At 43.2% G+C, this 12,428-nt stretch overlaps 1 protein-coding gene across 1 annotated transcript in view; it reads right to left on the bottom strand.

Annotated features, from left to right (window-relative positions):
• ANTXR1 (ANTXR cell adhesion molecule 1) overlaps window positions 1–12,428 on the bottom strand; it is a 113,313-nt gene that overhangs the window by 20,733 nt on the left and 80,152 nt on the right. The window contains exons 16-18 of the mRNA XM_030035873.1: window positions 12,191–12,286; window positions 11,515–11,682; window positions 4,098–4,178 (exon numbers count right to left, since the gene is read on the bottom strand). Of these exons, the coding sequence (XP_029891733.1) occupies window positions 4,098–4,178; window positions 11,515–11,682; window positions 12,191–12,286 (345 nt within the window). The remainder of the gene's footprint in view (window positions 1–4,097; window positions 4,179–11,514; window positions 11,683–12,190; window positions 12,287–12,428) is intronic.

The following is a 12,428-nucleotide window of genomic DNA, read 5'->3' as shown; positions in this document are numbered from 1 at the left end:
AATACCTCAAAGCCCTGCATCTGACTGCCTGAAGCTTCCTATCTTCTGCAATTGGCAAGGCTGGGTTTACACCAGTGCATCAGGGCTGGAGTTTCAAACCAGCTGTGCCTCCACTTTAAAACCACATGACTGGCTTGGAGTTGTCAATACCAGCTCTGTTGGGCCCCCTTTGCTGACAAGCTCGGTAGAGCACTCCTTTAACTATGCTTCCCAGTAGAACAGAATCAAATCCAGATTTGCCAGTGGACAGCTATGAAAGCCCGCAGACCTGCCACTGAAGGTTTTGCAACCTGGTGAGGACCAAGTCTGTCCTTGCTCTGCCCCTGGTCCACATTGCCTGGTCCAAAAGAGCTATTCGGAATCACAAGGAGAGGCCACAGGAATTTATAGCTGAGCTCACCACTGCCAAAACAACTCTTACAGCTCTACCCTGCTGGCTAATCTTTAGTGCTGGCAAACCCCACACCAGAAACACGTGGCTGAAAGAGCATCTGGGGGGGGGGGTGTGAATGTGCAGGGCTGCCCGAGTGTTAATGTTCTCCACAGTGCTGTTCTTCAGCATGTCCTGCATTAGGAAGATCTAAACCTGTTGGATACAGCCAGTTGGCCTCAGTCTGCATGCCAGGTCAAGGAGGTGACGTGCCATATCTCAGAGCACTGTGTCAAAAGACACCTTCCTCACACTAGCTGTCAGCCATCAGACATACCATATGCTTGGTGTGTATGTGCACCAAGTGCAGGTGTGCTTGGTGTATAAATGTGCCTGCTAAGTGACCCAGTGCACAAGCCATGCATCCATCACAAAAGCGGTCCTGTCTTTGGACAGCAAAGGGTTGAGATGCTGTTGCTGTGAGTGTTGTTGCAAGCTGGAGAGATGCCAAGAACTATGTCCCAGGTTGGATGAAGGAAATGATGAACAGATTATTAAACTTACATTATCAAACATCCACTTCAGAGGAAGGGCTGTGTTTATAAGTAATCCAGAGGCCCTCTCATTGTGATACTGGTGAAAAGTCTCCAAGCTAATGGCAGGGATTGGATCCAACCTCATAAAAACCAGCCTGGACTTCCCTGGCAGGGGATTCTGGCCACACAGTTGTTTTCATGGGTAGAAATTTCCCATCATTTCAGTGCAACACATCCAACGCTTTTCTTTTGCAACACTGTCCTACAGACACAGGTTTCGTTTCACAAAATATTTTCAGTGGAATTGCTCCTTTTCCTCGATATTTTTTCTTGCAAGGAAAGCAAACTGTTCACACTGACTCAGGACTATCTGCATTGAAGGCACTGACAGCTGCAGTCAACACTGGCAGATGTTTCCATGCTGCTGTCCCCATCAATTTAGCACTGACCTTCCCACTGGATTTCCAATCACACCAACACACTAACGTGTTTTATGAGATAATATTTGATGTTTGCTGACCTAGGAGAAGCCACTAGCCTTAAGGTAACCTGAATCATGCAGCATTTGTATCCTGAGGTTTGGACATGCATTTAAATTTCTCTTAGAAGAACAGTGCCACAGAGAAGAATAGAGGGAGGTTGGCAGGGATCAAATAGGGCTTAGAGTTTCCTTGTTTTGGGAGGTGCAAATTTTTCAACTATTTTTGCAATCTTTTGCTTTTCTTTCTGACTAGTTTGTCTCCCAAGGCACAGTTGTAGGTTGTGGTAGTTCAGTTAACAGCAATATTGCCTCATTCCCTCCCAGCCCCTTTCACAGAAGCCTCTAAATTTTGTAAAGCCAATCTTCCTAATGCCCAGCTCTGGTAAAATCACTTTCTATATCTACAAAGGAGAAAGTGAGGTATGACAGACTAAAACCAGCATCCAAATCATGGGGAATGTCTAGAGCAAGATGGGACATGACTCAGAAATCTCAAAGCTGAAGCCAGTGCTTGAAAGCTAGATTCTTCTCCCTACTTTAAATCTGGTGTAGGAAAACAAGCCCCACATTTTTGCTGAACAGGGGAGGGGAGAACCCTGCCTAATTCTGCCATTTCAGCTGTGTAAACTAATGAATGTCATTTCAGTGTTTTACAGTGAGTTCTCATATTGGTTTTGCCTGTACTGTTGGGAGTGACATCACCTGGTAGTTATGTCACTACTGCAAAGGAATAAACATAAACTGCTCACTTAAGTCTGAAAGTGATTAAAAACATCAAGAGGGTCACACGTCATTCACAGGTGACAAACGCTCAGGCTCATAGTTTTGGTTACATGAAGGAAAACTAACATTCTAAGAGCAGTCTACCATCGCAGAAAGTCCAAGAAGCACTTCATATCTACACAGGAAAGTGCCCAAACATTTGCAAGTCTTCCAGGAATCAGCTGAAGAGAAACAGGTATTTTAGCAGCTATAAGCCTCAGTGTGTTTTCAGCCAGCTTCTCTTTCACACTAAATTATACTTGCACCCAAGTCAGAGATCCTTTATAGCACAGCAGAATCATAAAGAGCTTTATTTACTTCGAGGCTGGATCATAGAACACCTGTATGGGCTAATTCTACTATTGCTTATGCTGACAGGACACAGAACTGCATGTCTAAGAGATACATCACCAAAAAGGGATGGAGCCTGCTGTCAGTTGCACTAATATAAATTGCTGTTAACCATATCAGCTTCAGTTAAACTGCTCTGGATTTTCCCTAGCATAAATAGGTGTGACATCTTTCATGTAAATAATCTTAGCTTGTCAAGTCAAAAAAATTATTCATAGAATAGGCATTCTTCAAACCCTGATTTCTGTGGGAAAATTGCCAGGCATTAGCAATCCGTATGTTACGAACTTTTCTCCCAGAAATCAATGTCACACTCAGTGAAGATATTTTAGCAAATCTTCCCCCTAAAGGAATAAAATATTATACCTTTTTATTCACAAAACTTCATTGGTCCTGCATTCAATGGAAAACCTTACAGGGAGCCAAATTTTACAGAACTATGATTCTCCACCAAAAAATTACATTTTGTTTCATGTGCAGTTGAGTTTCTTGAAGCCTTCACAGTGCTACACAATTACTTACACTTTGGGCCAAATATATTCCTGAAGCAACTCCAAGCTCCTTTGTTGATTTATGTCAGGGATGCATAAACTGACCACATAAGACATTAATATAACTGACATTTTTCACCACGAGGTGAATATGGACAGGAACTCAGAGAGATGTTAAATCTCCATCCTTGGATTGGGAACAACCCTGGGCAACTGGGTGTAACTATCTAAATTGCAAGGAGTTAGGGGATGTCTTGTGGCTACCACAGGGATTTCAATTCACCCATATTGTGTACCTTGATCACAGACTAAATTGGCAAAGCTCAGGTGCACCTCTCACTCTCCCTTCCCAGCTGCAAGTCCCTGCGTGTCTGGTGGGTGCTTAGAGCTGAACACAACATACGAGTGTGTGTTGGCCCCTTCACAGCTCAGCTAGGTATCTCTAGAGATACTCAGGGATAACTCTTCTGAAATTATTTAGGCAGCACCTAGACATTTAATTCCACTGAGGAGGAGGAGATTAGAACCTTGGAGATGAGCGGTAGCTCTATAGTATCCTGCTGTCATAGATAGTATCATTCCTGTAAAGTGACATTAGTCCATTCACTTCAACGGCTTCTGTTTCCACCCATAAGCACACAGTAACAGAAATTTGCATGAACCCAGTTTTTACTAGAAATATATGGGAATACTTCTCCCTCTCACACAACAGTCCAAACCTCATTCTGCAAAATTTGCTTTGTGAAAGTGCTCGTGAAAGTGCTCATGAAGTTTAAATTTATGTAGCAAAGTGTATATATATATTTATGTGTATGTTCAGAGTGTTATTCCAGAATGTAAGATTTTAATGAAGGGCTCTTCAATAGGTATTTCTGTCACTGCACCTGGACAGTTTTCATACTTGAAACTGTATCAGTCAAACTGCAGGAATTGCAGTTGCAAAGCTGATGGACATGACTGAATTTTTGTTTCTAAGCTGTCGTGAGTATCTGCCTTCAGTCCTGTAGGTAAAGGCAGTCAGAAACTTTAGAGGGATTTTATTTTTCCCTAGCTGTAAAAAAAAAAAAAAAAAAAAAAAAAAAAAGTTTTGTTTTGAGGCACAGTACCTTGTCTCCTGGCTGTGGGCGCATCACAGATACACGGTCATAACCTTTCCGCAGCAAGACCCAGAGAGCATCCAATTTCCCCTGCAATCAAAAGAAACACAGTGTTATCTTCTGTGCAAGAATAAGTGCACTGTGCAAAGTGCAGTGCAGGGACAATGCAGCTTAGACCTACACATTTTTTACTTAATCATTTCCTGTGCTTGTACAAGATGCTGGAAAGCAACATTTTCTCTCACAGAAACTCACTCCGAACTTTCTGCAAGTGCAAAGGAAGAGGCTTTCGGATGAGCAATAAGCAGGTGTGTCTCACAGCCAACAGTATTCATGTGTCTAGCCTTTACATATTCTTCTGAAAAATCTCCAAAGGTAATAGGTGACTTAGAGACCTCCCGGGCTGAGAGAGAGTCTAATACCTACTCAGCTCCTGACATCATTGCTAGCAAAATGCTAAATCAATGCAGAAAGCAGTCAGGTGACTTTATATGATGCATTTCCTAACTATTCAGCCTCCTCCTTTGGCTGGTTGAGTGGCTTGCCTCTAGTTCTGGGTGACCACTGTGACATACCAGAAATAAAAAACCTGCCTCTCCACATAGCCAAGAGAGCTGAGCCACAGCTAGTTGCTGTGTAACGACCCACTTAATCTTTCATGTCAGCTACATGTTAGCAAGAGAGCATCAGGTTACTGGGTCTCACACAAGCTCCCCAGTCCCACCCCTATATGTCAGTTAATAGTTGCACCTTTTCCAGGTAATAACACACATCTTTCAGAGTCCTCCATTCCTATGAGCACAGTGTCAGCTGCCCTACAGATGCCACTCTCGACACATTGCACTTGTTTTGACAAGATGTTCGCCTCACTGTGTGGTCTCATACCCAACAGCCTGTACCCAAATGCACACACATGCATGTGCACAGAGCCAGAAGGGTTTTGCTGAAAACCCAACGTGTTGAAATCTCTTGTTGACAGAAATTTTGGTTGAGATGTGGGGTTGGGCCCTCCTTGCCATTCCCGCAATGCTTCTCTGCAACACAACAAAGCGTTCATTCCTGATTGAAATTCAGCAGTGACACAAAATCCCAAGCCTGTGGTTATTTTCCAAATGAGCTGAACAAGGACAGAAGGAGCAGCACAGGGCTCTGCAATATAGAAATATCCACTGAATCATCTGCTCTGAAACATACATCTGCTGCTGAAGGATTCCCTGCTATATCCCCATTCTATTTGGCCAGGGTTTCACTTTCAAAATGGATTCAGCTTCTGGGAGATGTGCAGAAGGGTTTACATGAGTGCAGCATGTTGGCTGCCTCAGCGGAAGGCTACAGATGTATTACAAGCTGAAGATAAATTTATCAAACTCTCTTCACTTTAACTTCATTTGACCCTTGGTCTGTTAAGTGCACGATACCCAGAGATGTGTAAAAGTTTCTTGAGAAGGTTAACAACAGACAGTATTTATTAAGCTTTCCATTAGTATTGTTCTGAATGCTACAAATGCTATGATATTAGAGCAGGCACCATGAGTGAAACTCCTACCAGTAACAGTAAACTTTATTGTATCTGCAGAGATGGAGACAAGCTACTAAGAATGTACAAAGCTGTCCCTTGGTACAAAATGATTTCCTGGAGTTGAGAGGATCAAACCCAAAGACCTAGCTACCCCTGGCTGGACTCAGAAGCTCATGTATGATTGCTACCTCTTTCCTGGAAATAAAGACCACAAAAAATTTATAATAGCAGAATTGTCTCATATAACTATAATGGGACAAAATTAAGCAAATGGAAGTGTAAGCTGAATATTGCAGTGATGGTGGGAAAAGAGCAAGTAGCTTCATTAACAGTAAGGAAGCTTGCTTTTCTGAGAGCTTGGTTCTCGTGGCTGATAGTAAACTTCAGCATCTGTGAAGGTGAGGCCTTCCTGACAGCCAGGGTATTTGTAAGGTCTTTCTATCACCTGGTTCTCTGCTATCTAATTAAAGACGCAAAGCACTCAATGTATACTCTTCCTTTCAGGGGGACACAGAGGCTTTCTCTTCCCTTTTCAAGAAAACATTAGGGTCATAATCCTCTTTGAGACTTATATTCCTCAACCGCTGTGTTGAGCTGATGGTTCAAAGCTTATCTGGGAGTTGGAGGGACACATGGGTCGAGACAGACAGACACACAGAATGACTGCATAGATCTTGTTTCCATAGGATACTGGGGAAAAGACTTCCTATGGTGAGAGCCAGGAAAGCCTGTAATTCTCAAAGGAAGAAGCAAGAAATTCCTCTGTCAGGCTCTTTGGCATTTGGACAGCACAACCTCTTAGACCTGAGGAAAGCCATCCCTGTCTATCCCAATCCATCTTTCCCCCTACATCTGAGCTGGTTGAAGCTCTTGATCTCCTGTCCCCTCTGACAACTTAAGAAATAAGTAGCTTTTTCTTCCATTTCTCCTTTAGGAAAACAGAGGGAAAATTACAACTTTCCATGGAACAAAAAAGTCTTTTTTACTCTGCAGTCCTAATTTCCAAGAGCCTACCAAGATTTCTTGGGAAAAGCCAAGAGCTCCATCTTTGAGAGTCTCAGTGGAGCTTCAGGGTCTGCCTGAGACATTTGGGTGGAAGAGAGGGAGAGTGGATCATGGAAAGGATGATGTTGGTTGAAGAAATGAAAATGGCAATGCATTCACTTGGAAATATAAACGTGGGTAGGCCGTGTCTCTGTATTTGGGAACTCCTTTGCAACTGAAGCACAAGGTCGCTTGGAGGAAAAAAAGGTCTGGAGGCAAATAAAGCTTTGAGTTCTACTAGATATGAAGTTCAGAAAGGAGAAACAATAAGGGCAGATGACAAATGAAGGAGGGCATAGTTTCAGCCATTGCTTTAACATGAATGCATTCTCTTCCTGGATTGATGGTTAATTCAGCACTGTATCGACCCTGGTCTAGTGACTGACCTGACACCTAGAGTGCTCCTGAGACCTGGTATCTGGTGGTGTCAGTTAGAGGCAGTTTTGTAAGCTGCCTATAAATCCAAGCTGCCCTTGGGCCTCTTCTAGCAAGGAAGCTGTGCCATGTCAGCTTTGTAAATAAAGACAGGAGGGACAAAGGCTAGAAAATATGCCAGGAACACATGGCTTAGTAAATGCTTCAGTAGCCTCCACTTAGGATTCACCTGAGGTTTCTTTCCTGAGAGCACCAGTTGTTGCTTCAACCTCAGCCTTGAGGCAGGTCCTGTATGTGAGTTTTTGTGGATGAACAGTGAGTTTAGCTTTTCCTTGTGGTCCCTTCTGCTTTGTTTTTTAGAGACTGATAGTGGTCCTTTTGAAGTCAAACAAGTACTATAAATGCTCTGAGAAGGAAGAAAGGAGAGGTAGCTAGGTAGACAGGTGGATAAAAGTAGAGGTAGAAATAGAGATAGGAAGAAAGCTGCTAACCAAAACTAAGCATACAGAGCTGTGTGGCTAACTGTAGCAGGGAGCATGCCCCGAACCAGATTAAAACTAAACGCATGGTCCTTTACAATCCTTCACTTGCATCTATGATCTGTGCACCCCTTTCCTCTGTCAGATGAGCTGAGGATTTGGCAAGTTCTTAAGAAGTTTTCAGACTTGTCATTCTCGCTGGATTATTTGCACTGACTTTTCAAACTGTTGAAATGATACTTTAAAAGCAGGATAATCCAGTTGGTACTATGCTAAGAAGTAACAGCAGCAAATAATAATAATAATAATAATAATCATCATCATCATCATCATCATCTGTGAAGTGTCAGTAGCCACACTGGCAGCAAATAAATCTCTGGAGCATTTCAAAAAGCAATCTATCCACTCTCAGCTGTCTACCTACCTTATAAACATTACTCTGGGAAGAGTAACAAAGAGATGGAAGAAAAACTCGGTCAGATAAACTGGCAAAAAGGCAGAACACTCCAAGTAGAAAGCCTGGCACTTGTGCTGCATGGAGAAAGGGAGGCTTGTTGGCCAGCAAGATGACTGGCCCTAAAATGTGAATTTCCTGGCTCTTTGTCAGATTCAAGCTACCTTGGTTCCCTGTTCCTGAGATTTAATTCCTTGCCCTCCTCCTTTACCAATGACTTTAAAAAAGTAGCTTGTTACATGCATTTTATCTACCTTCCGAAGAGGCGTTTCAACAAGTCCAGTGGAACGGGTGGAAATTTAACATCTGCTTTAACCAAAAGAGCTGAGTGCACTTGGACCATGAGGATGAGGGAAAATTTAAGCTGAGTATCAGGAGACATTTCCTATGGGTGAGGTCTGGTAGACTGTGAAATATTCCCCCCTGAAAAGTGGTGGAAGCCTCTATGTTATTTTAAAAACCAGACTGGAAAAAGCAGTGAAGGATAGATTCGAATTAGCAGTCCTGCTTTGGCTGAGAGTACAGACCCAATGACCTAATAGGCTACCCCTCCTTGCCTCCCTCTGCCTGTTATGACTCTGTGATAGCTTCCCTGCATAACACAATGCAAACTTGTCTTCATAAGCTCACATCTTCAGGACAAGAGCTTCTGCCAAGAGTGCTGATGAATTTTGCCAATTTTGCTAATTCCTTACTGCACAGGAAGAGTAATAGCAGGACCCCTGCTTCATAGAAATGATCTCCCCTGTATCTGATGAGTGCTCATGACTGTACGTGGGGAAAGTGTTGGATGCAGTTATCCCATCTGCATACACTGTCTTTTTGGGTGCAGTTCAGTAAGATGTGTGGTGGCAATTAATAATTAGGTAAATACTTGTCTACAGACAGACTCAGGCTGCTAAATGCTATCCAGATGTGGAACACCCCAAAGTTCTGGGAGCATTTGGATATGGGGTCTTGGATTGGAACTGCCCTTATACTGTATACAATTTGAACGGTAGATAAGACGGATATTTTTAAAGGAAATAAGAATATACATCACCCATAAGATACTCCTAATATTTGTAGGCCCCCTTATAACTGAATTCTTGCTGTTATGAAGCGAAAGCTGTTCCTAGTCAGAACTGAACTTGAACCCTACATACATTGAATCTTTTCTCCAAGCCTCTCTTGAACTTTGGAGAATTTCCAGCTGGGACACAGATCTGCAACAAACTTGACTCCTCTGTTCAGAACTGATTTCCTACTGTGCAGAATAAACTCTGAAAATTAACTGAAAGGCTCCTGAGGCTGTAATCCAACAGTGTGAACTGGTGAAGGAGGAGGGGAGAAACTCAGCAGTATCGTCTATGGGAAAGGACCCAGCTCTCAACTAATGATCTTGGGTAGTTGTACCCACATGGATTCCAGCTGCCTGAGCATGTATTCAGGGCTCTTTGTGCTAAAAATCAGTGTTTCTGTCAGCTCCTCAGTGGTTAGAGTATAGCTTTGTGTGCTGTGCACCCTTCTGATTGCAGCATGCAAAAAGCAACTGAGCTGTGTCTCAGCTAGATGAGGTAGTTTCCATGAGCACACAGTAGAGTGAAAATCTCTCAGATGGGATGACTGTGTTTTACAAATGCTTTGCACTGATGCAAAATGACAATGCAATGCATTTCGGAACAAAGGAGCAGCTATATGGGATGGTGCTTACTGCATTCCCCACTCTGAACTGAAACAGTTGACTCTCTAACCTGTCCCACTGTGGGAATGAATAACCTTCATGAACACATGTTGAAGTCATTATAACACAATTGAAAATGACTTGTTGGTAGGTTATGTTTATTAGATGATAATCTTTAAGGGGGAAAAGAGAGAAGGCATTGGACTAAATTTTCAAAGAGGCTCACATTTCCGTATCCTCCGGAAACCACTCTTACTCCCTTGTGCATCCTTGCCATTCCCATCACTGGATGTGAACCAGCTGCAAGATCAATGACTGAGGAAAGCCAAAACACGTGACTTGCCCAAATTCCTATGGGCACTGCTTGGAGCTGATCAGTAACAAGATACAATGCAGGGAAACCTGGGTGTACTGCAGTGTAGTATAACTGCATTGCAATAACTTAGCTAATAGAATATGTCTGACTAGATTGACTGCTACCGGGGAGGAAGAAAACAGGAGAATAAACTCTCTATTTTCCAGCAGTGAGGAAATTCCCTTCCTCATTCCCCAGCATAAAGTTTAAGGTGAGCTCTATACACCAAAAGGTTTACTACATATGTTACACACACCCTTTTTGCAGACTACTTGCAGATAAATTGCCTGTAGAGGGTTTCTAAGATCCTAACCAGCACCTCTACTCTTCAAAACGAGATCCAAGCTCCAGTGGTGCAAGATTTGCACTTGGATATGAATTGGGCATTTTCAGTCTTTTCTGAGACTGATAACTACAGTGCTGCTACAAATACGTATATGTATGCTACAATTACAGTCTGCTGCTCCAGACTGAAGAGAGACGAGAAGACTATTACCATTCCCAAAAGAGTTAAACCTGAGAATGGGAGCATGGAATTATTTTCTTTTTCTTTTCATTAGAGTAGTTATACAGTAGTTAAGCTGTCCTCCTTTCCTGAGGACAGCTCAATTTGTCCTGAAAGCAAAAGATTAGCTTTCTGACATTGGAGTGCCCTCGTACCACGCCCTGGATGATGCAGCTAGTATCTGTTTTGTGTGGTTTGTTTCTCTTAATCCACAAGAAGCATTCACATGTGCAATGAAGAGTTTTGCTTCAGTGAACTATTCAGTTGCTTGCTTGTTTCTGTTTTGTACACTTGCAACCATTTGTACTAGTGAAGACAAACTGAAGAACAGCTGCCGGCCCTTGGGACAGATGGCAGAGAACAAGAGTCTTCCCAGTTCCTGTGGGCGACTGTTGTGCAGCTCTGCATTGCTTGTGACCCGATATCAGTGTGAATTTGACCTTCCACATATGAGGCACTCTAATTCAGCCAAACGCTTCTTGCAGGGCATTCTCTCCTCGTAAGCCGAGCACGCTGCCCCGCAGCAAGCCTGGCCCTGTGACCCACATCTGCTGGCAGACATCCATATGCCGCACTGCAATCCTTGATCTGCTGAAGACAACCCTCCCTGATGACACTTAGTAGCAATTTTCTTCCTATTTTCTCCCCTCTTTCTAAGGAAAGAGGATGCTATTTATTCCCTACATCTTAGGCAATATGCAGCGTGGACTAAAGGGCCTGCCCTTGGAAGTGCCGTCGAGTCTGTAAGCACTTTACAGAAGCTAGCTATGCCACCAGAAGAGATCAGGTCCCTATTCTGGTCTAAGCAAGCAATGGAACCCCAAAACCTGATCAACGTGGTGGGAAATTCCCATTGCCCCACAGCACCTCCCTAGACACATGTTCAGGGGACTCCCTCATGCGCAACTACTCTAGCAGCATTTTGAGATCACAGGTTTGTGGACAGTTCTACATCTTAGCCTTGGATGTGAAAACACTTAATACAGATCTCCTGGAAAAATCCTATGCAGTACAACGCCAGACTGGACTTACCTTGATTGGAGAGTACCACTTCCTAGGAGAGGAAGGTCTGCGCATGTTGTTTGCAAGGTTCCTGGGTTCAGGGAACACATATTCCTGTTCTGGCATCTTGACCCTGGCATTCTTGGCTTTCTCTAACTTAGCGCCTTCTTCTGTGGAGCCCTTTTCTCCCCAGCGCACCTGAAAAGATGGCATCAGGGCGTATTATAATAGTAGCTTCTGCAGAGAGTTACATCCCTGGTGTAATAACTAGATCCTTGTCCATATTTTCCCAGTGTCCAAATCCAAGGTGAAGAACAATAGATATTGGCACAGGCTGTGAAGCTTGTTTCTAGAGTAGAGCCCAAATTTTGAACTTCTTCTTTGTGATTTATGAGAAATGTGAGAGTGGGGAAGGTCTTCAGAAAAACTAAAAATATTTCCTTGCAATTTGCATGGCAACACTGCTCCTGTATTCCAGGCACAGGCCAGGATCTTACTGTGCTAGAGGAAGAAGATGGTCCTAAACTTCAGGAATCTATGTTTGGCCCTCAAATATTCCTATATAAAAATGACCTGGGCTCAGATGTACAAAAAAAGCTTAAAGAAGTTTGTGCCCATCTCCTGAGTTTCTGGGTAAATTGCAGGGGGATATCACAGGTCGGTTCACAAATAAGATCTTGTGATACATGAACTGGTATCTAATTACCTCCATTCGTTTGATGCCGCCAACTCCTCGTCCGCCATAATAAGAGGCATCTACTGTTGGCCATTTCTTCTTTGGAAGGCCATCATCATCTTCCTCCTACAAAACAGAAGGAAGGGGTTGCACTGTTAGGAAGCATGACTAGAGATGGAAAGGAATAAACAGTCGCAGGCTATGTGGCCCTTTAAGCCTGCTAGAGCCAGTGTGGTCAAGGTTCTGGTCTCTCACTGGTTATTTTCCA

The sequence above is a fragment of the Aquila chrysaetos genome, chromosome 13 (genome assembly GCF_900496995.4).
Source record: "Aquila chrysaetos chrysaetos chromosome 13, bAquChr1.4, whole genome shotgun sequence".
Lineage (NCBI taxonomy): Eukaryota > Metazoa > Chordata > Aves > Accipitriformes > Accipitridae > Aquila > Aquila chrysaetos.
Note: the sequence above shows the minus strand (reverse complement) of the source record. Positions and strands in the feature narration are given on the sequence as shown.